The following is a 23,486-nucleotide window of genomic DNA, read 5'->3' on the forward strand; positions in this document are numbered from 1 at the left end:
GGCTTATTTTTGTGGCTTTCTTAGTGGGGATCTTAGTTTCAGTAGGAGTTTTAGCTCCTGTGCTGTAACTTGGCAGCAGACTCTAATCAGACAGACGTTTGAAGGATATTGGGATTTCTTCTGTAAAACCATTTTATGGGCTTTCTGCCTCTTGCTTTGTTTATAACTGCAGAATTTGGAATAAATCATAGTAGAACAGGGGCATTGGCTTTAAACAGACAGAGGGCAGGGGTAGGTGGGAGGTCAGGGAGAAATCCTTCCCTGTGAGGGAGGTGAGGCCCTGGCACAGATGCCCAGAGAAGCTGTGGCTGCCCCTGGATGTGTCCAAGGCCAGGTTGGCTGGGATAGTGGAAACGGTCCCTGGAAGGGGAGGTGGAATGGAATGAGCTTTAAGGTCCCTTCCAACCCAAACCATTCTGTGATTCCAAGATTCTTGTGATCTGAGCTGGTGCTAAATGGAGGAGGTCAGAAATGAAGGTGACTACTATTGGGTGACTACTAAACTGTGGATGTGTCAAATGTGAGTTTGAATCTGTTGGAATCAGTTTACCTGTGGGAAGGCTGGAGGCTTCCCCTGCCACGAAAGCTCACAGCTCTGGGCAGGTGTTAGAGAGCTGAAATGTGGGGTGTGGTTATTTCCAGTGCATGGTCAGTTGTCCACCATCCTTCCCACCTGCTTGGGCCTCAGTTCAGCAGCACGGGTGCCCAGGGCACAGCAGGGTGGGCTCTGTGTGCCCTGCAGGAGCTGCAGGCACAGCCAGGAGTGCTGTCGCTGTGCTGCTGGGGGGATGGCGCTCATGGAGCCGGGTCAGAACGCGTCCCCTGGAGCAGGACAGGAGCAAGGACATGAGTGCTGCAAAGCCTAGAAAGTCTTGGAGTTTGCAGCAAATTCCACTTCAGCTTCTTGTGATTCAGAGAGCTGGAGAGTTCAGGTCTGAGGGCATTGTTCCGACTTGTGACTCACGAGTCAAAGGGGACATTCCCCCTGAGCTTACTCTGCTTGTTTGGGGAGGAGAGCTCGCTGAGCTCTCGCTCAGAGAAGTCTGGAACGATCTTGAGTCACTCCAGCTGATTCATCGTGCCTAACTGGGATCTAACCCTTTCCATATGCACAACAGCTCCTGGGCTCCTGCTTAATGCTTGTAATAAAACTGCTCGTGCAATTAAGCACTTCCTTAAAATTATAGGAGAGGGACAGTCTTGGGGACTTAGTGTAGTGTGGTTATATATATCTAATGCACATGTATAATTGTGTCATCACTCACCAGCCTTCAGTGTGGTGAGGTTGGGGTAAGGTTTGTGGGTACACAGTGAGAAAACCTGAGCAGGAAAGGATTTGGTTTCCTGTGTTGCTTTGTTGTGTGCCTGCTGTTACCTGGTGCAGGGCTGCAGTAAGGAACACACCTGTAGGCAGGTGAGCTTTAAGGTCCCTCTCATCCCTCTCTGGGGCTCTGTGAATTGGTGTGATGGGCTAGTTGCAGAGTGACACAGGACAGAACATACCAGAGCTGCCAGAGCTGCCTCATTCCCGCTCTGGTTTTCACACAACGCTCCTGAACCAGCCCCAAACAAATCTCTCTGGTCTGTGGGCTTTGTTACCTCTCCCTGCTGGCTGGGGCTCAGCTCTGATAAAAATAAAATTGAATGTACACTGTGTGCACTCTGGGGGAGGATCCTGTGAGTGCCAATGGAAACATTGTCTGTTCGGATGTGGAGAAATACAGCATTTGCTACTAAGGAGTGAAAATAGAATTCTCCCAAATTACACAAAAATAAGAAATTATAAACCAAATGGCATCACTGCTGGGCTTAACGTGATGTGGGACAGACTTACTCAAACTGTCTTTGCACACTAAAATGTCCTCAGCAGTGTGGCTTCCAGGATTGAGGGGTTTCTGAGAGGGTTCAGTGCTAATTTGGTGAAAGCACTTAGGCCGGTGTTTTGGGAAAAGCTGGGTTGACTGCCCTTAGTAAAAATGAAAGTATCTCTTCATTGTCACCATGTTACAGCAGGTGAAAACAGCAAATAAGGGATGACTCTTTCGGTTTTCCTCGCCATTTTCAAGAAGCACTACACAAGGAGCTGCAGAGAGCTCAGCATGTTTCCTCAGCATGCTCAGGGAGGTTTCTCCCAGTGCGCTGAGCTGTGCCTGCCTTCTGTTGGGGTGCAGCAGGTGAGAAGTGGCACCATGCAAGGGACTAACACTCAAACCCAGCCCTGGAGCAGCAGAGTCCTCTCCAGGCAGGGCACTGGTGAACATCTCTTCTTGGGGAATGCCACGGTTACCTTTTCACTGGGCTGCCTACACTTAGGGGATGTAGGGGATCTTCAGGGGCAAACTCACCTGTACGAGAAGGATTTCAAATTAATTTGGCTTAGCCACTCTGTTGTTAGAAAATAACTTTTTGGCGGAAGTATTTGAATATTCTGATTCTCTGTTCAAGTGCAGGATTTTAATGTCATTATCTAGGGAGAATACACACATGCCAGTTGGCAGGCCCTTAAAAGAAAAGGCAAAACCCAGCTGTTTATGAGTATGGAACCACTATCCTGTGACCCCATCTGTCCTAAACTGCACTGTTGTTCTCCACAGATGATAGATTCCCAAGGTAGGAAGTCACTCTTTACTCCTTTCAAACCCAGACCTCTGCAGATCTCTGCTGTTCATGCCATGAAATACTCAAGCACTCCACACTGTAGGTCGCATCAATCTGAAGCCAGTGTGCTTTTCTAGCCATGTAGTTAATCAGGAACTGGTTATTTCCCAGTCCTCTGCCTGCAAATGCATTCCAAGGGCACTCAGTTGCTTTTGGACAGCTGAGGAGTGAGTGATAGCATGGGGGTTCTTGCGTCAGAATAATGATGAGGGGAAAATGGATGAGAGGTTCAGAGAAAGGAGGAAAATGTTGTTTTGAGCACAGTGGTCCAAATCCTGGCATGTGCTGAGAGTGACCTGAGCTCACTCTGACTTTAGGAGCATTGGGAGGCTCAACAAAACACTGAGCAGCCTTTGGATTTGGGGCTTGCTAAACAATTGTTACTTGGAAGTTTGGTTTTATAGAAGCTACCCATTTCCACATTATTTATTCTGCTGATTGGCTCCTCCGGATTGCTTTTGCTCTGGACAAATAAGTGACAAATCTGGGAAGAGGCAAACTCGCCAAATTTAAACAGTCAGGGCTCCATAGACCAGAGCTAATATTGGCTGAAGTGGGGTCGTGCTGAATGTGATGAATCCCCACACCAGGGCACCCCAGGAGGGGGGTTTGTGTCGGTGCCACCTGGGGCCCTGCTGGCAGGAGCAGGCTGGGGGGCCTGAACGCCCTGGCCCCAGGGTCCTGCTGCAAGGAGGGAGCACATCCCCTTGTGCTGAGGTTTGGCACAGCAGGGTTTGGTTTTGGGGGCCCTGCCTCAGGGGGGGTGCTGCATGGTGTGTGACAGCTGAGTCCTGCGGTGCCATGGCTCGGGCTGGCCCAGTTCAGCCCCAGGGAAAGGGGGATGTCTCCAGAGCAATGAGCTCCTCAGAGCCCCTGGCCACGGGCTAGGGGAGCGTTTCCTGGCTTACAGAATCACTGAAGCATTTATGTTGGAAAAGCCCTCCGAGAGCATCCAGTCCAAGCTGTGACCTCATCATCCAGCCCAGAGCACCGAGTGCCACATCCAGTCCTTCCTTGAGCACTGGGTTCCTCTGGAATCCCTGTTGTTGTGTGGAAGCAGCTGCTGTTCCGCATCTTGTCGCTGTCCTTTGTCCCTTTTTCACCCAGCGCTCCCTTTGCACACGAGCTGTACCTTCTCTCAGCCCTGCCTGAAAGTGGGCAGCTTTGAGGTGAACCTCATAAGGTCATTTATCCCTCCCTGCCATGGCAGCAGCAGCAGGGCCCGTGCATTTACTGAAAGCTTTGCCTGCCAGCTCTGACCGATGGTTGTTCCCTCTCGTGCATCTCGTGTGATGGAGCATCCCCAACTTTTCCTGACATCTTGCTCAGTTGTTTTGCTGTTCTTCCGTTGTTGCAGCTGATTCTGGGCATTGTTTGCTGAGTGGAATTGGAGTTACTGTTTGTTTCTTCATCGGTGCTTTATCATGCTGCTGTTTCTGCACACTTTGTGTAACTTTTTTTCTCATAGCTGAAGACGGATGGCACTGCACAGCCGGGGCTGGGTTGGAATGAGGGGTTTGGGGAGGGGAGGTGGTGCTTGCGAGGCCATTGATCCCATCTTTATAACTTTGCCCTTTTAGCTGGGAACAGATGATTTGCACAGGGGTTGGAGATTTGCGCAGCCAGAATCCGAAGGACCAAACTTTACATAAACCATTTATACTAAATGCTGGGAATGCTGGCAACATAAATCACCTACAGTATCTATTACAAATTTATCACTTTTTCAGTATAGTCCGTGATAGGAGTGGTCCGAGCAGGTGGGGAAGTGAACCTCAGGAAGTTTAGCCTGCTCGGAAATTAATTATTCAGGACACACAGAGCCTGGCCCCTTCAATGTATAGTAATTCTTTCCAGCCAGCATCCAGGCCTCCAACTTCAGTGCAATAATAAATAGGAAAAGTCTCAGGTGAAACCAGTATTTCAGAGTAATTAATCATCTTCCCCTCACAGTCCCTCCACCTCTCTCTTGGTTTTCTTTAACGAGGGAATTTCAGTAATAAATCTTTAATGATATGTGTTAAGAATCCTTCATTAATTCTTGTCCACTTATTTCTCTTTTTTGGTTGCTTTTATGTTATATGTTGGGAAGTTCAAAGGCATATACAAAAAAAAAAAAACCCAGTTAAATTTGGCCGAGTCTCTAAAAGGACGTTTAGGATGTCGAGTGTCATGTGTTCACTTGGTAATCAGACTTGTTGGTTAATACCAGTTGTGTTGTCAAAATCCTGGGTGTGGGTACCGAGTTAGGGCAGGATGATAAAGGAAAGGCAGGCATGGTTTGTGTGCTGCTCAGTGCAGCAGTGCAGACCCTCCGCGAGAGGCTCAATGTGTGGGGCAGGCCCAGCCCGTGTGGGGCTGGCATGGGGCAGTCGGAGCTCGTGGGGCAGGCACAGCCTATGTGGTGGACAGAGCCCGTGTGGAGCTGGCACAGCCCGTGTGGGGCAGGCACAGCCCGTGGGCAGGCTTGGGGCAGGCACAGCCCGTGTGGGGCAGTCAGAGCCCCGTGTGGGGCAGGCACAGCCCGCGGGCAGGCTTGGGGCAGACCCAGCCCGTGTGGGGCAGGCAGAGCCCCGTGTGGGGCAGGCACAGCCCGTGGGCAGGCTTGGGGCAGACCCAGCCCGTGTGGGGCAGGCAGAGCCCATGGGGCAGGCCCAGCCCGCGGGGCGCGCTGGATACGGCGGTGCCCCCCCGGCCTGGCCCGGCCCGGCCCGGCCGTGCATGCAGAGCCCGGCAGCGAGCGGCCGTGAGCGGTACGCGATGTGACAGGGACAGCTGTGACAGATCCGTGCTGACACGCTGCCGCGGCGCCGGCCGTGCTGCGGGTGACGGCTGTCCTTCCCTTCCCTGCAGGACAGCACAACGACGCGCGCATGAACCTGGCCATCGCCCTGACCGCCGCCCGCTACGGCGCTGCCACCGCCAATTACACCGAGGTGCGGCACCTGCTCAAGTGCTCGGACACGGGCCGCGTCTGCGGCGTGCGCTGCAGGGACGTGCTCACCGGTCAGTCTGGGGTTTGGGGTGTGTGTGGGGTTTGGGGTGTGTGTGGGGTTTGGGGTGTGTGTCTGCGGTCTGCGGCGTGCGCTGCAGGGACGTGCTCACGGGTGAGTGTGGGGTTTGGGGTGTGTGTGGCGTTTGGGGTGTGTATGAAGTGTCTGCAGGGTGCGCTGCAGGGACGCGCTTACTGGTCAGTCTGGGGTTTGGGGAGTGTGGGGGGTTTGGGGTGTGTGTGTGGGGTCTGCGGGTTGCACTGCAGTGATGTGTTCACCAGTGAGTCTGGGGTGTATGGGGTCTGTATAGGGTTTGGGGTGTGTGCAGGATCTGTGGGTTGCGCTGCAGGGATGTGCTCACAGGTGAGTCAGGTGTGCAGGGTCCCACTACAGGGATGTGCTCACAGGTGAGTGGGGTGTGCAGGGTCCCACTGCTCACTGGTGAGTGGGGTGTGCAGGGTCCCACTACAGGGATGTGCTCACAGGTGAGTCAGGTGTGCAGGGTCCCACTGCTCACAGGTGAGTGGGCTCTGTGGGGTGCCCTGCAGGGGGCAGTGATACTCTGGGGTAACATGAGAGGGAGGAGCGGGGCCACTGCTGTCTGCAAACAGCCCTGAACCAGCTCAGGAGCCATCTTTCTGGGCCGTGCTATTAGTGTCACTCAGCTTCCACTTCTGTCACATTTCTCACTCAAACCCCAGTGTTTTGGCAGGCCAGACTGAGCCTGGCATCCCAGCCCTTCTGTCAAGCAAAGAGGACATTGTAAAAGGCTCCATGCTGTACAGTAGTAATCCCATTTACCGAGTCTGTGGGCTGAGACTGAAATCTCTCTTCTTGAGAGGCAGATTTCAGCTGAGCAACTTCCACCCCACCTGCCTCTCTTCTGCCCTTACAGATAAGCTGGGATTCCACTCTAAAACATTTTCTCTCAAATCTGGTGTTGGAGGAACACTTGGTTAATTTTTAGAACCCGTCCCAGCTGTTGTGTTCAGACGCACAGGGTACGCTTTACAGTAGGTTGAGTTCATAGAGAGATGAATAACAAAGAGCATCAGTGAGCAGGAAACAAATGGTGTCTGTGATTGATACTGTTTTCTTTCACAGGGAAGGAGTTCGATGTCAGAGCCAAGTGTGTTATCAATGCCACGGGACCTTTCACAGACTCAGTCCGCAAAATGGATGATCAGGAGGTGCCCAACATCTGTCAGCCCAGTGCAGGCGTGCATATCGTGATGCCTGGTTATTACAGGTGAGGCACAGGGAGCCTGCAGCCCGTGTGACACCATTTGTAATCTCTGCTGCTGCTGCTGAATAAATCAGCTGGGAGAGGCACACCGCTGGCTCTGCGGCAGCTCACCGTGCACAGTTTGACTCTGATTTTTGTTTGTGTTTTTCAAAGAGGATCCTGGCGCTGTGCCGGTGAGGAGAACAATTTCATCTCTTCAGAACAGACTGAAGCCGTGTAGTTTTTAGTTAGAGCTGCCCAAGGCAGGACTCCTGCTGAAGCAGAAGGCGTTTAGGCAGCACATCCCCAGGTGTGAAAGCACCTGTTTCGGTGATGCCTTTCAGCTGAGTGTGCTGCTGCTTGGTCACCCCCTCAGGGAAACAGGGAGCATGTAAAACCTTCCAGAGAGGTTGCACCTTCCTACAGAATCTCTTGTCCTGTTAAATCATGGAATCTCAGAGTGGTCTGGGTTGGAAGGGACTTTAAAGATCATCTTGTTCCACTGCCTGCCTTCACATATGAAACTCCCTGTGCAGTGACTCTGCCGGGATGTGGCTGTGCGAGAGAAAACAGGAGTGCAGAAGCACAGAGTAAGTGAGAGGATGGGCAGTGTAATCACTAATGATAATTACTGTCACAGGCAATAGAAGTAGCTCAGAGTAGCACAACCACCTTTGCTGTGGCCCCAGGCCCACGTGCCCACCCCTGGGGGTTTTGGTGGCCAGGACGTGCCCTCCGTGTTCCAGGAGAGGTTCCCATGGCACTCTGCTCCCTGCAGTCTCCTGCTCCTCTCCCTGTTTGCTGTGCAAAGCCAAATCCCCTTCTCCCGAGCCAGCCTTGTCAGTCGGAACTCAAATATTGCCTTTGGTTCCTGAAGTCATTAGCATCCTAATGGAAATTCCCCTTTATGGACTTAGCCCACTTGTGTTGATACAGTGCCCTTGCAGTAATGCCTTCCTCAGCCCTTCTCAGAATGGGAATTCAGCCTTCCAGTGCACCAGGGGGTGCTTCTGCCAGAGCTGTCCCAACAGGACACCACCACACACTGGAAAATTGAGGCATTTTTGGCCTGGTGTAAAATCACCCCTGCATTCTCTTCTGGGTTTTTTTTTTTTTCATTTTTGTGTCTTTCTCCATGAAAAATGGTAAAATGACCTGATAGCTGCTTTAAAGTAGTAAAAATGTGGAGAAATGGGCTGTAATCCCAGTTTCCTCATATGCCAGGAGAAGGATGTGTGTGATTAGGTTTATGGCCCTACACAAAAACGTGGAAGGCTTTGGAACCTGGACTCACTTGGTAAATTCAAAGTAGAAGATGGCTGGATACGCTTGAGAGCTCTGATTTATTTATTCTGTAATAACCCAATAATTTTAATTGGAAATGTGGAGAATTCTTGTTCTCCATGTTCCCCGGTGTATGTCAGCATGTGGGCATTACTTTCCTTGGAAAATAGTATCTGCCCACACACTGCCTCCACAGCACAGCTGATAAGATAACACTGCACTGAATTTCCTTGGAGTGGGATAGCTGAAAGCAGGGAACTGTCTGCTAAATAGAAAACACTCGTGGGATTTAATCTTGGTTGTATCAGGCCTTCCTTCTCGTGGTGCCAAGGAACACTGCTCAGCACAGGAGGGTTGGCATTTCACCGTGTCCATGTGTGCCCTGTGAATGTGTTACAGGATCTTGGCCCACAGTCACACAAATGATTTTTTTTTTAACATCTATAGGGTTTTAGTTATAAATATAGTCAAGATTTTGTAAAACTAATGTTAACCTAATGCATTCACTCCCCATGGGTTTCTTACTCATTGAAGTCCTTCATTAATAGTCCCAGAATTCCTCCCCTCATTAATTAGGCTTCCTGCCTGGAAAGTGTCTGTGAAGGCAAGGCTTTTTCCTCTCCCTTCTGACCAATTTCAGATGTTTCTGTCTTTCTGGAATTTTCCTCTTTGCTCTGCATTCCACATTCCAGGTAAAATTGCACCTCACTTCTCTATGGAAAGTCACTTTATATTGTTATTTAACTGCATTTGTGGTGCTTTGGTCAAATGTTTCTTCAGCTGGAGGTCTTCCATGGATCCAAGACCTTCCATGGATCTCCCAGACCTTTTGCCTCTGCATTTCTCTTTAAAGGCATTGCTATATGCTTCATGCTGGAATTTCCAATCCTCAATTTGCCTATTTTAGCCATCTTTAAAGAGAAATCTCACCGCAGCTACATGGCTCTTACCTCCTTCTCCCATCCATGGATGGGAGAATCATAGGAATTCCTGCCTCATAAAATCGTGTTGTTTCAGAGTTATTCCTGGTGTGCAGCAGCATGACTCCTGAGGCCTCAGGAAGGCCAGTATTTGGGTGTTAAGATGCTTCTTTCTGATGCAAAACACCTTATTTTGCATTTGTTTGGGTGGTTCTTTAGTTATTTAAATAAGCTGGAACAAGCATGGCAAAGGGCATGGAGAGAGAGCTTCCCAGGATAGCTGGTATCAGTGATTCAGTAAATAACTGGCATATGAAAAACTGCTCCAGCCTTTCTCAGCACTTGCTGTGCAATCTAAAACACTTCAGTCCAGAGGTGCTGTGGGGAAACTTAGTTGGAAGTCTTTGCTTGTTTATCTTCCTTGTTTTCAGCAGTTTTTATGAAATCATATAAAAAAAATTCATACTTTGAAGAAAATGTCTATGAAGTTTCTAAATTCTGATACTGTATATTAAACCTCTGATTTCCTCTGTCTCTAAATCAACAGCTTTTTCATTTTAAAAAGTAATCATTTGTCTGAGGTGATTTACCTTTCCCAAACCTGTGTTGACTTCCCCTATTAGATTGTACCTCTGCCACCATATGCCTAAGCTGTCTATAAATATCAGCTAAAATGGGTCTAATATACACGCTAGCTATGAAATTCTCAGCCTCTCTCCCAGCCTTGCCAGATATTGCCAACTTCCCTTCAGTAATCACTTCAGACTTCCTAAAAAAGCAATATTCAGCTTGAATAGGTAAATCCCACCCAAGCAGGCCTTTGCATGCCTTAGGATTTGAGTCCACTGAATAATTCCCCCCTGAAGTCCATAACTGGCACCTAAATCTGCATCTCCTGCCCTCCTTCCATGTGCTCCCTGTGCCTCAGGAGCAGGGGCACAGCCTGAAGAGCCCTGACCCGACTGCACATGTTTGTAAAGGGAGTTGCAGCACCTTAAATGAAAGTCAGCATCAGTCCTTGAAGGAAAAATGATCGAAAAAAGGGGCAGTTCAATGTTTTCCTACATAAAAGCTGTTTACTTTGAAGAGTTTATAAAAGCCTTTTGTTTTCTGAAATACAAGCAGAGCTTTTTAATAAGCCATGAGGAGGTAGTGGGTTTGTACCTGTGGATATCTTTCTTACATTACACCAGAAAAACCTGATACATTAATTAAAATCTATCCAAAGCACTACGGTTTTTCATCCTTGTACTGAATCATTCTGTTGTAGCACTGGCAGAAGGAATGAAAAATGCCTGAGTAGCAGCATCCACCGAGTGTCCCTTTTGCTTTTTTCCCTCAAAGCACAGTTCCCCTCCCAGGAGCAGAGCTGGAAGCACTCAGAGCACGTTCCTTGATCCAAATCCCTCGGGAGTCTGTGGGTGTTCCTTCCTGCTCAAGTGGCAGGTGGTGACAAACTCAGGCTTAGTGTCACTGCAAGGATATTCCTTAAATGTCTTCATTTCTCTTCTTTATTCTCCTTTTCCTTTCAGTCACCAGCCCTCACCCCTCCTGCTCCACCTTTATTGTGGAGGCAGATTGGAGGAATCACTGTGATTTTATGGCATAAAAACATCCACAGGCCTTGTTTCCCTAACCTGCTGGGACATCTGTTTAAAGCCATGTCTCGGCCACACGTGAAATCCATTATTTGTTGATTTATTGACCCCTTTACCTGGGAGCAGATGCTGTGTCTCAGTCCTTGCCTGGGCACTGGGGGTGCAGGGACAGCCCCAGGTGCCACCCCCTGTTCTGGTGTGAGCCAGACCCCTCCTCTCTTCCAGCCCTGACAACATGGGGCTGCTGGACCCAGCCACCAGCGATGGCAGAGTGATCTTCTTCCTGCCCTGGGAGAAGATGACGATTGCAGGGACCACAGACAGCCCCACGGATGTCACTGCCCACCCCATCCCCACCGAGGAGGACATCAACTTCATCCTGTGCGAAGTGCGCAACTACCTGGGCCCCGACGTGGAAGGTAACCTGGGGGGACCTTGCTGGGAGGGGCTGGGGGGCACTGCAGCCTGGGGGGCATGCCAGCCTGGGGCACAATGTGCTGCTGCCTGAAGCTGTGGCTCTTGGCATCTGGCCGTCCCAAACTGGTGGGCTGAGGTGTCAGCGTTTGCTGCTGCTGCTCCAGAGCATCCAGTCCATCACCAGCCAGCACCACCACTAACACATCTCCCCAAGTGCCACATCCACTTTTGTTTTGGGCACCTCTAGGAAGGGTGACTCCACCACTGCCCTGGGCAGCCGTCTTCCCTCCAGACTGAGGGTTTGGTTTCTTTAAATTATTCTGTACTGCTGTGTTTCTGCTGCAGCATTGAAATAAGTCTGAAAACCACTCAGACAGGAACACTGTAACATACTTGGGTTTAGGAAAACCTGCTGTCTGGAGATGGGAAATGATCGATTCCTTGTTTCCTGAGGAATTGATGTCTGCATGTTGTATAAAGTTCTGAAAGTGTCCAGGGAAGCTCCTGTTGGGTGTCCGGAGCAGCAGTTGGTGTTGGAAGCGCAGGAGAGCAGGGAGGGAAATGGCAATGTGAATAGGACAGAGATTTGATGGGATATTGGGAAGAAATTCTCCCCTGTGAGGGTGGGCAGGCCCTGGCACAGGGTGCCCAGAGCAGCTGTGGTTGCCCCTGGATCCCTGGCAGTGCCCAAGGCCAGGCTGGACAGGGCCTGGAGCAGCCTGGGATGGTGGAAGGTGTCCCTGCCATGGCAGGGCAGGATGGGATGGGCTGTAAGGTCTGTCCCAAGCCAGGCCATTCCCTGGTTTCCCACGTGTTTTCCAGCAGCACATTCAGGAGTGTTCAGTCCCTCTGGCTCAGCCCAGCTGGGCCTGTGCTGGTTTTCCTGGGCAATTACTGTTTATAGATGGCTGGAGCTGAAATAACGACGGCACTGCCCATATCACCCCTCGACAGCCCTGTCTCTGCTGCCAGAGCCAGTGCCAGGGTTATCAACTTCCACAGGCTTGGACACCTTCCAGCTGCTTAATTACAGCGTCACGCATGCTGCTTTCTGTAGTTTCATTAGTTTATAAACCTAATACAGGGTCTTGTGTCTGTGATTAACACTTCATTTTGGCAGCTTGAACACGCTGGCAGAGCACATTGATTTCGGAAATCTATTCCGTGTTCTTTGGGGGATGTGTTTTACACCTTTTTAGTGATTTTTCAATTATCGGTCATTTGAAAGTTGTATTAAAACATGTTCTAAAGACTTCAGTATAAAGCAAATTGCTAACTGCACTTAGGGTGAAGGCTGTGGATAAAGATGGCTTGTCAAGAGGAAATCTTGGAATAATAACCTTCAATCTAGAGGAAAAGCTTGGAAGATGTGAAAGGAAATGTTATACTCATGTAACAAACTTTATTTTGGTTTATAAAATATAGTGTAAGGACTGTTCAGATTCACTGGGAAGAATTTTCCTGGAAAGGGGGCTCAGGCTGCAGCTGCCCAGGCAGGTTTGGAGTTCCCATCCCTGGAGCTGTCCAGGGAACACGTGGACGTGGCACTCAGTGCTCTGGGCTGGTGACAAGGTGGGCATTGGTACCAGCTGGACTCGATGGGCTGGGAGGGCTTTTCCACCATCAGTGGTTCTGGGATTCCATAGCCCAGCTTATCCCGGGGCTCTGGGGGTTGCTCAGCGCCGAGCAGGGTGTGGAGCAGCCCTTGGTAGTGCCCACTGGGAACTGGGCACCCCCGGGCTCGGGCTGGCCGTGCCTCAGTGTGGCTCTGCACAGTGAGAAGAGGAGATGTGCTGGCAGCCTGGAGCGGCATCCGGCCCCTGGTGACCAACCCCGACTCCAAGGACACCCAGTCCCTGTCCCGGAACCACGTCGTAACCATCAGTGACAGCGGCCTCATCACCATTGCAGGTACTGGGGGTTCCTAGAACTGCAGCTCTGCTGGGCTTCCCTGGGGTATTTAATGCAAAAATCCTGTTCTGTGGGAATAATTCTGCTCCTGTGACCAAACTGCTCTGTCAGTGGCAGCGGGACTGGCTTGGAGCAAGCCTGGCAGCAGTCCTGTGGTCTGTGGAATACAGAGATATGTCTGTAGGGTGTAAGAGGTTGTGTTCCTGCTGCTTCCCCCAAATAACGAGGTGAGCCCTGTTCCCAGGTGGGAAGTGGACGACCTACCGTGCCATGGCCCGGGACACCATCGACGCGGCTGTGCGCGAGCACAACCTGGAGGCAGGCTCCTGCAGAACCATGGGGCTGCAGCTCGAGGGGGCCCAGGACTGGAGCCCCACACTCTACATCAGACTGGTGCAGGACTACGGACTGGAGAGTGAGGTGAGCCCTGCCTTCCTGCCTCAGAGGGGTTTGGCCTTCCTCTAAATGAAACACCAACATATCTTGGGCAAAGGTCTGGTGAGCCCGATGAGAGCTGGGGCAGAGATAGTTCTAACAGAAATAAAGTTAGTAATTGTTCATCATCTTTCCCTTTTCCTTCCTCCTAATCTTGACTGTTTCCTGCAAAAACTCTCTGACTCATGGGGTCTGTGGTCCCTGGAGCCCCCCAAGCTGTGCAGCAGCGTGATCGCTGTGTGGCAGGAGAGCTGGGCTGTCAGGCCTGGTGGCACACACACAGCAGGGCAGTGCTGGTCCAGCCTCCCACAGCACTGAGCTTCCTCCCACACTGTCACACTCCAGCACCCTTGGCAGGCTGTTTGTTATTGGGGATGAGGGAATGGTCAAGGAAAATGTGTCTTTCGTGTGCTTTCAGAGCATGTGGGTTTGTTTTCCTCTCCACAGGTGGCTCAGCACCTGGCTTCCACCTACGGGGACAAGGCTTTTGAGGTGGCCAAAATAGCCCAGGTGACAGGGAAGAGGTGGCCTATTGTTGGGAAACGTCTGGTATCTGAATTTCCTTACATTGAAGCTGAGGTATGTGGAAAAACCATGTCACCTTCTGTGTTTCTGTCCTTGGGGCAAGCAGGCCAGTGGCTCTGAAACATCTGCTTGAGCCCTTTCCTTTGAGGAAGCCAAAGGAAATTTTCTGTGCCTGTACCTGGAGCACACTTTGTGTATCGATATATACACATGAATATATCTATGCACAATTAAATATTTATATAGTGCCTATTTTGTACTTCATGTACAAATATTGGATCCCAGATGGGTTCTATAAACTGTCCCAAGGAGAAGGGGCTCTCCCAGCCATGTCTGGGGCTCTGGGTGCCATCCCTGCTGCCCCTGTCCCCAGGTGGGTTCTGTAGTGTCCCAGGGACAAGGGGCTCTCCCAGCCCTGCTGAGGGTCTCAGGGTGCCATCCCCGCTGTCCCTGTCCCAGGTGGTGTACGGGGTGAAGGAGTACGCGTGCACGGCCGTGGACATCATCTCGCGCCGCACGCGCCTGGCCTTCCTCAACGTGCAGGCTGCCGACGAGGCCCTGCCCCGCATCGTGGACATCATGGCCAAGGAGCTCAACTGGAGCGAGCAGAAGAAGAAGGTACAAAGGGCCCTTTTCAGCTCCAGCTGCTTTGTTTGGCTCGAGGAGTTTCTGTGTTAAGGATCCCAGCTGGTTGAATAGAGAGCTACAAGTGATGTTTTATTCCCGGCAGAATGAGGCACTTGGTGCATTTCATTCTAAAGGCTTTATAAAATGGCTGTGAGATGGGTGGGGATTGGCCAGGGGGTGGGAGGGGAAGATCTGTATCCTGCTGCTCCCCAGCCTTAGAAATGAAAACAGGCTTGGCATTGCTGTCCTATTCCTGTCAGTTATTTTGCTTTATTGACACTTTTCAACAGATCTGCCTCAGCAAAGGAAGCTCCTGTAACCGTAAAGAACCTGCCTGGTGTTGAGCTCCCTGGTTTTTTTTTCTGATTTTGGACAGCTGAGTCCAAATCATCACACTAAAGATCACACTAAATCATCATCACACTAAGATATCAAATGGGAGAAAAATGACAAGTTGTAGGCCTAGCCTAAAAAGGCCATTTCTTTCTGAAAGGGACAGTCAGACTGTGTGTGACTGAAGGTGTGGATGCACCCGAAAGCATTCACACAAAAATTGGAAGTCTTTACTAGCATGGATACCTTTTGCAAAGAGTAAAAAGTGCCTAAGTTTAACTTTTTGATACTTCTCAGCTGCCATCTGCTTAATTTTGGGGCCTTAGAAAAGTATTGGTTAAGTGAACGAACCTAATAGTAAAGTATAAAAAATAAGTACCTGCGTAAGAACTTGCTATTGCTCAGATACTCAGGTTTTGTGTTTTCATTGTAGGAGGAGCTTGAAACGGCTAAAACATTCCTGTACTACGAAATGGGCTACAAAGTGAAAACAGATCAATTAACAGACAGCTCTGAGATCAGCCTGGTGCCTGCAGACATTGAGAGGTGAGTGGGGCAGGAGGGCTGCCCGTGCCGCTGTCCCTGCAGCCCGGGGAGCCCTGACGTGCAGCCCCTCCCTCCAGGTACAAGAAGCGGTTCCGCATGTTTGACAAGGACAAGAAGGGCTTCATCACCATCCTGGACGTGCAGCGTGTGCTGCAGGTGAGCTGCCCCTGCTCCTGGCTCCCTCTGGGAGCGGCCTGGTGCGGGCTGAGGCCAGGCTGCTGAGCTGAGCCCCTCTCCTGTGCTCGTTGTGTGCAGAGCATCAGCGTGCAGATGGACGAGAACACCCTCCACGAGATCCTCAACGAGGTGGATCTCAACAAAAACGGGCAGGTGGAGCTCAACGAGTTCCTGCAGGTACGTGCCTCATCTGGTTCCAGGAAGGGCTGGTTTCTGAACAGCACACAGCTAGGGAGCTTTTCCCTTTGCTCAGGGCTGGAGACCAGGGGACTGTTCCTCTTGTGGTACAGGGGGCACAGAGAGCATCCTCAAGCAGCTCGGAAATTCAGAAAAAAATGCTTTTTTTCCCAGTCAGACTCAAAGAACAGGTCAAATTTACAAAGTAGGCCCCAGTCCAGACCTGAATTTGGCATTTTAAGCCCAGAAATGCTGTTTAAATGTATTTAAAAAGATACAGGTGTCCATTGGAAGGTGCTTGGCACAGGTGTGCACACTGACATTATCCACAGCTGTTAACAGTTGTTATAAAAATGAGTAAACTAAGAAACTGAATAATAAATAAATAACCTAATAGTTATAGTCATAACTATTAATATATATGTAATAATAATAAACTAAATAACTAAATAATAAACTGAATATTATAAAGAATGAGCTTGTAGTTAGAGCCCATCCCAGGCCCTATAACCCATTTTAATTCCTGGATTGGCTAAATTGTCCCAGTTTCTCTGAAAAAAATGACATGCATTTGCTTTTTGGGGGGCTTTCAAGCAAACCCAAGGGTGCTCCCTTTGTATATGCAGTTTGTCAGCTGGGCTGGTGTTTGAGGAGTCTTTTTTGGGGTGGTATTTCAGAGCCTGCCGTGTCTCCCCTGCCTGGTGGCAATGATGAATGCCAAACAGGAGAGAAATTAATGCTGGGGATTTTGGTCAATGTCAGCCCTTTCTTCACTGTGTCAAGTTAAACAAACAAGATCAAGGCAAAGGAAATGGTAATTGTCTCTCTGGAGATGAGCTGGGGATAAGAGCAGCATTGTTGAATCTAAATGCAGAAAATTTTCACAGGTTGTGTCCAGCATTAGCAAAAAGGAGTATTTATTTGCCTAAAATGCAGCAATTGAGCTGAGGGGCTGTAGTGAACTGGGGGGAAGGGGAAAAGCCAAACCAAACAAGCTGGGGGGAAGGAGAACCAATGGCTTTGGGATTTATGCTGACCTGTTCAAATGGGAGAGAGCAGCCCAGCTGGGTTCTGGCTGCTGGAAAGGGACACCCTGGTACCTCCACTGGGGCAGCCCAGCCCTTTCTGCAGGGCTGAGCTAGGGTTGGGTACACTGGCTGGGGCGCTGAAACAACCAGTAATTGTTGTTCTGTGGGGTTTGGGGGCGTTCTGGGGTGTTTTTGCTGGGCTGACCAGGCTCACCAGGGATTGCCAGCCCTACATCATCCCATAGAATGCAAAGGCCAGGCAGTGCTTAGGAGTATTTCAGGGTTGTTTGTGCAAACCTGTGTCACTCTGTGGCTCCTGCAATCTCCCAGAGCAGCAGTGATGGGGATGCGTTGTTCAGGCTGCCCTGGAGCAGAGGCTGGACAGAGTCCCAGAATAAAGCAGGGATTCACTCACAGCATCTCCTCCATGGATCCCCCTTGGGCAGCACCAGAGCCCAGCCAGGGCTGCACCCAGGATGAACCAAAATGGCCCCAAAATGCACGAGCGCTGCCGGGGTCTGTCCCTGGGATCAGTTCTGCTCCATTTGCACCTTGCAGTTCATTGTCCCATTGCAGCTTTAGCCCCTGCAGTCCCACCCTGCTTGTTTTTCTCTCTCAGCTCCTGGGCTGAGATTTGGCTCATTTGTCCTTGGTGCCCAGCTGGAGCAGGAATTGTTTTGTCTCCCTGCTCTGTGCACAGAGCTCAGCAACGCTGAATGTGAAGCTCAGAGCTGCACACTAAAGCAGCACAGAGCCTGAAACATAGAAAAGCCAAACCTGAGGCATCAATGGCACTGCAGGGCTGAGCCCTCTCCTGTGCCTTGCACTGCTCCAGGGAAGCACTCAGTGCTAAGCACGAGGGTGCCACTGAAATGAACTGGGGTTGCCATGGAAGGAGCAAAATACATTAAATGTTTGTTTAATTTTTTAATGGATCTGTTAAGTCAGTGCCCAATACTTGAGTGTTTGCTTTCTGAAAACTTTCAAGTAATTGCGTTTGAGTGCAGAACTTGTGCAAGCCCTGGGCAAATATTTGTGGAGGTTTGTGTTGGAAAATAGAGCAGGTTGTGCCTGGGGGCTGCTGGCCTGCAGGTGGGAGCAGAGCAGGGCCGGCCTGGGCCTCAGAGGGCTGGCAGAGAGGGGCCCTGGCAGCCCCTGCTGCTCGGTGCCCATGGAGTGATGGGGCCCACAGGAGGGACAGGGAGCCTTGGAACTGCTGGTAAAGGCAACCAGCCCATGTTCCATCAGGAGGAATCATGGAATGCCAGGTGGTTTGAGTGGGAAGGGTCCTTAAAGCCCATCCCATTCCTCTACAGCACAGTGCCCCAGGCTCTGGCAGGCTGGTGGCCCAGGAGGGTGACTGACTGGGCAGGAGGCAGTGCCTCTGCTGCTGGGAGATCCCTGTCTGTGCACAGGTCAGCTGCAGGTGTAATGAGCAGCTTTTCCCATGGGGGGAAGGAATCTGAGGGATTCCTGCGGTCAGTGGGAGTAAGAAATTGCATTTGGCAAGTGCCAATTGCTTCCCCAGTGCTCTCTGCAGAGCTGGCTGCAGGTAATTTCAGCTCTAATGCTGCCTTTATCCATGGGATAAAAAAGAATTAACTAAAATCTTAGCGCTATTGTGCTTGCACTGGGAGAGAGCAGAGTCCAGCTTCCAGGACTTAGAGGCAAATTAGTTTTAAAAGTCTATAAAGGAATTTGGATTTGAAAGAATTGTGGGAGTCAAGTACAGTGTCTCTCCAGAGAGAGGCATGTGGGTGGAAAGGGCAGGTCTGGGATCAGTGATGGATCAGGAATCACGAAATCCCTGCATGATGTGGGCTGGGAGGGACCCTAAAGCTCATCTTCAAGCCAGGGCCAGGGACACCTTCCACTAGGTCAGGTTGTTCCAACTGGCCTGGGGCACTTCAGGGATCCAGGGGCAGCCACAGCTTCTCTGGGCACCCTGTGCCAAGGCCTGCCCATCCTCATGGGGAACAATTTCTTCCTAAGTGCAAAAAAATCCTGAATTGTCTGTGAGCTGCACCCTTCAGATATTACAAATAACCAGAGAAAGCCTTTGCAGCTGCTGAGCTTTCCCACATTGTGAAATGTCATGGAGGAACCCCAGTGATGATGGTTGTCTGCCCTGCTTCCAAGCAGATCCTGTTTGGTACTTGCCCTCCTCTTGCCACGCGGGCCTGTCCAAGGCAGTCCCTGATACCCCCGAGGGTGTGGGTGAGCCTGGGCCAGGCTCTGGGGCACGGTTGGTTGGGGTTTGCAGTTTGGGGATGCAGGTGTGTGTGCGTGTTGGCTGCGGTGGTGTGAGTGAGCCTGGTGCCAGGTTTTGGGGATGCAGGTTGTGTGTGTGTGTGTGTGTGTGTGTGTGTGTGCGTGTGCGTGTTGGCTGCGGTGGTGTGAGTGAGCCTGGTGCCGGGTTTTGGGGCCGCAGCTGGTTGGGGATGCAGGCTGGGGATGCAGGTTGTGTGTGTGTGTGCGTGTGCGTGTGCGTGTGCGTGTTGGCTGCGGTGGTGTGAGTGAGCCTGGTCCCAGGTTTTGGGGATGCAGGTTGTGTGTGTGTGTGTGTGTGTGTGTGTGTGCGCGTGTGTGTGCGTGTTGGCTGCGGTGGTGTGAGTGAGCCTGGTGCCAGGTTTTGGGGATGCAGGTTGTGTGTGTGTGTGTGTGTGTGTGTGTGCGTGTGCGTGTTGGCTGCGGTGGTGTGAGTGAGCCTGGTGCCAGGTTTTGGGGCCGCAGCTGGTTGGGGATGCAGGCTGGGGATGCAGGTTGTGTGTGTGTGTGTTGGCTGCAGTGGCAGCCCCTCAGTGACACCGTCCCCGTGTCCCCAGCTGATGAGTGCCATCCAGAAGGGCCGAGTGTCGGGCAGCAGGCTGGCTGTGCTGATGAAGAGTGCCGAGGAGAACCTGCGGCGCCAGGCCATCCCCGTGGACCGCAGCGGAGGCGGGCTCTGAGCTCTGAGCTCTGGGCGGGGCTCCTGGCCCCGGGGCAGCTCTCCCAAGTGACTCTGGTGCGTTTGTCCTCCTCATTCACGGTCTCCTCGCTGCCCCGGGACGTGCCTGGCTGGGCTGTGCCGGCAGGAGCTCGGCAGTGCAGGCTGCAGGGCTTGGGGGCACACTCAGCACGTCCCTGGCCATTCACCTTTGTGCCGTGCTCAGGGTGAATCCTGCCCCGGCCATTCACCTTTGCAGCATCCTTTCCTTCAGAGCACCCTGTGCTCAGGGTGAATCCTGCCCCAGCCATTCACCTTTGCAGCATCCTCACCTTCAAGGCACCCTGTGCTCAGGGTGAATCCTGCCCCAGCCATTAACGTTTGCAGCATCCTCTCCTTCAGAGCACCCCGTGCTCAGGGTGAATCCTGCCCCAGCCATTCACCTTTGCAGCATCCTCACCTTCAGAGCACCCCGTGCTCAGGGTGAATCCTGCCCCAGCCATTAACGTTTGCAGCATCCTTTCCTTCAGGGCACCCTGTGCTCAGGGTGAATCCTGCCCCAGCCATTAACGTTTGCAGCATCCTTTCCTTCAGAGCACCCCGTGCTCAGGGTGAATCCTGCCCCAGCCATTAACGTTTGCAGCATCCTTTCCTTCAGAGCACCCCGTGCTCAGGGTGAATCCTGCCCCAGCCATTAACGTTTGCAGCATCCTTTCCTTCAGGGCACCCTGTGCTCAGGGTGAATCCTGCCCCAGCCATTCACCTTTGCAGCATCCTCACCTTCAGAGCACCCCGTGCTCAGGGTGAATCCTGCCCCAGCCATTCAGATTTGCAGCATCCTTTCCTTCAGAGCACCCCGTGCTCAGGGTGAATCCTGCCCCAGCCATTAACGTTTGCAGCATCCTCACCTTCAGAGCACGCCGTGCTCAGGGTGAATCCTGCCCCGGCCATTAACATTTGCACCCCAGGTGAATCCTGGGTGAATCCAGGCAGGTGAGTCCTGCCCTTAAATGCTCTGAGTTCTGCAAACACAAAATCTCTGAGCTGCTTCTGCCTCTTCACCAAGGAGCAAGAGAGGGGAAGCTGTGTTCTGGAGGGCAGACACCATTCCAAAGGAGCAAACCCAGCACTCCTGGGGGTGCTGGAGACCTGTCCTGAGCCTGCTGTGGGTGGTGGGTTTGCCCTGTTGTTCCAGTGGCCACTCAGAAATTGCAGCTGGAAAACAGGACACCTGGATTAATCACCCGAGGTAATAATGTAGCTGAGAGCTGGGCACAGCTTCCCTTCTCCACTGTTAACACAAATAAACTGCCTCTAATAAATGGCATTGTCTGCAGCTGGTGCTTTGTGCAGTGAAATAAAGGCAAAAAGTGTTTTATTCTAAAAAGAGCTTCAAGTTTGGGGCAAACCCTGATGCTCTGTAGAATGGGGCAGGTTTTGGTAGCACAACATTCTTAAATGTTAATTTTAAAATGCTCAAATGCGGTGAAAAAAACAAAGTGTGTGTTTTGCATCCTACTAACTTTTCTAGAAAAAAAAAGGCTGTTTTTCAGCAGGCTAAATGAAAAACCAAAGCTTGGAGCCCTCACTGGAGCTGTTTCCAGCACTGCTGTACCTGCCTGTTGTCCTCCTGCCGCTGGGCTGGGCTGAGATCAGCTGGGACATTGCTGCTGATGTAGAACAAGGCAGGGAAACCTGCTTTGCTGCTGGATTTGGCATCTGCTGTATTCCCTGAGTAGAGCAATTTCCACCTCAAACCAAGCTTCACTTCCCAGGGGTCAGAATTTCTGCTGGAGTAAAATTTGATGTATTTAACTGGTATCACCATGTCCACTGATGGAAAATAGCATCCATCAGGGATGCCCAACAGGGCAGGAGTGAACAGCAAGGATTCCTTGGATATTTTAACAGGGAAAGTGGCTTCAGACACAAATGGAGGTGCTGGGGACTGGTGGGATGTAGCACAGTGAGTGCAGATGCTGTCTCTGGCTGCAGAAGCAGAGCCCTTAAAAAAAAAAATAAAACATTTGGGTGTTGAAAAACAGTAGATACAAAAAAGGGGTAAGACTGACCTAAAATGAGTTCGTAAAATGGTTCAGATGGTTTTTGCATGTTCAGTTTGTTTTTTGATGCAGATGTTGTTCAGGTTCTGGCTTTGTGCTTGGAGCAGGGGCTGAGGAAGGGGGAGTTGGCACATCTGGCACCACAAGGACCTTTCAGTGAACAAAGGGGTTTGTTCCTGTGGCCCTGTAGGCTTTTCCTTTTGAGCTGTGTTCCAGAACGTTCAGGTGAAGGATAGGATGTGTGTGTCCCAAACGCACAGTGGCTGATCTCACATGTCCTGCAGGATGGAGGGAATTGAATGTACCACACACAGGCATTCTGGCTCAGTGGGCAAGGGAAGGGCTTCAGGATTCTGCTCTTAACAAAAGTGTAAGGGGAAATAAAGTAAAAGTCATGAGATCTTTTCCAGGCCACGGGAAGAAAAAACTATTTCCAATGTTGAACAGGTTTTTTGTAAAGAAAAAATATTTTCACTATAGAACAGCTTTTGTACAGTTTAAAGAGAAATTCTCCACTCCTCTCTAACTGGCATTGTTAAAATAATAGCCTGAACTTCCCTGGAAAGCAGGATTTCTGTGTTGCACCCAAAGTATGCTCTTTGCTCTCCTGTTTCGCTGTCTTGCATCTGGACTGTGGCTGTGGGTTCCCCTGGCTGTGTGTGTCCCTGGACATGGATGGCCCTGTGTCTGGGGCACTTGTGTCACCTCCTGCTCCCCTGCACGGGCCTGCAGAGGCAGGGGTACCTGCCTGTGTCCCCAGCAGTCCCTGCCAGCTCTCAGTGTTCGTGTCCCCTCGTTGTGCCTGCAGGAATTGGCTTTGCTCTCTGGGCCCTGTGATGTGCATGCGCTGTGGAACAGTTGTGAGGTGTCACTGCCTTGCCGTGCTGGGAAAGCAGCAGTGGGGCTGTGTGTGTGAAGGGAGGATTCCTGGGGTTTCTGTGGGTATTTTGTATTGTAAATAACCTGTGGGGAGGGGGATCCCTGCAGTGTTTGGGTGTATAAATACGTGTACAGACACACTACAGGTTTCCACGTGGCACTAAGGTTTGTTGTCAGGTTCCTGTTGCAGCCTGGGCTGTTCAATGCTGTGTTTGAAGCTGGGTTGTCATTTTTATAACTGTCTTGGTGTTTTCCTGCCATTATTTATTACCTTTGGTATCTGGAATGAGCCGCATGCGTTTATTGAGCAATAAGAGGATGTATTTAATGTGCCTTGTTTTTAACTGAGTAAGGACTGAAAGCATGAATCAATAAAAGTGGCTAAAAAACTTCCTTTTGCTGGCAGTTTGTGTGGCAGTGCAAAAGTCCCTCGGAGTTGTCCTGGGGAAGTTTCTGTGGGAGGGAGGAGGTGGAGATGGGTGGGTTTGGGGACAGGACCCGGGTTTCCCATGCTGTCCCCTCTTATCTCAGCACTGAGTGCTCTGCAGTGTGGCATTGAGGAGAGGGGGCAGCCTTGGCCCTGCAGGAGGTGGCAGTGGCAGGTGAGGAGTCCTGCCCTGCCCTTGGGGCTGCAGTGGCACCAGCCATTGGCTTTGGCCAGTCCAGTATATGCATTTATCTCCTGGATTTTGGCTGCCAGCCTGGAGCAGCCCCCGACACGGGTGAGTTTGATCCTGGCCCAGATCAGCACCAGGGAACAGGGG

General features: G+C 51.1%; 1 protein-coding gene across 1 annotated transcript in view; it reads left to right on the top strand.

The window, feature by feature from the left end:
* The window catches only part of GPD2 (glycerol-3-phosphate dehydrogenase 2), a 49,526-nt gene extending 26,428 nt beyond the window's left edge, over positions 1-23,098 (top strand). The window contains exons 7-17 of the mRNA XM_058809311.1: positions 5,512-5,664; positions 6,756-6,900; positions 10,904-11,097; positions 12,872-13,006; positions 13,251-13,426; positions 13,889-14,020; positions 14,426-14,584; positions 15,360-15,472; positions 15,550-15,628; positions 15,728-15,826; positions 19,680-23,098. Of these exons, the coding sequence (XP_058665294.1) occupies positions 5,512-5,664; positions 6,756-6,900; positions 10,904-11,097; positions 12,872-13,006; positions 13,251-13,426; positions 13,889-14,020; positions 14,426-14,584; positions 15,360-15,472; positions 15,550-15,628; positions 15,728-15,826; positions 19,680-19,802 (1,508 nt within the window). The 3' untranslated portion in view covers positions 19,803-23,098. The remainder of the gene's footprint in view (positions 1-5,511; positions 5,665-6,755; positions 6,901-10,903; positions 11,098-12,871; positions 13,007-13,250; positions 13,427-13,888; positions 14,021-14,425; positions 14,585-15,359; positions 15,473-15,549; positions 15,629-15,727; positions 15,827-19,679) is intronic.
* The last annotated feature ends 388 nt before the right edge of the window (positions 23,099-23,486 follow it).

The sequence above is a fragment of the Ammospiza caudacuta genome, chromosome 8 (assembly GCF_027887145.1).
Source record: "Ammospiza caudacuta isolate bAmmCau1 chromosome 8, bAmmCau1.pri, whole genome shotgun sequence".
Classification (NCBI taxonomy): domain Eukaryota; kingdom Metazoa; phylum Chordata; class Aves; order Passeriformes; family Passerellidae; genus Ammospiza; species Ammospiza caudacuta.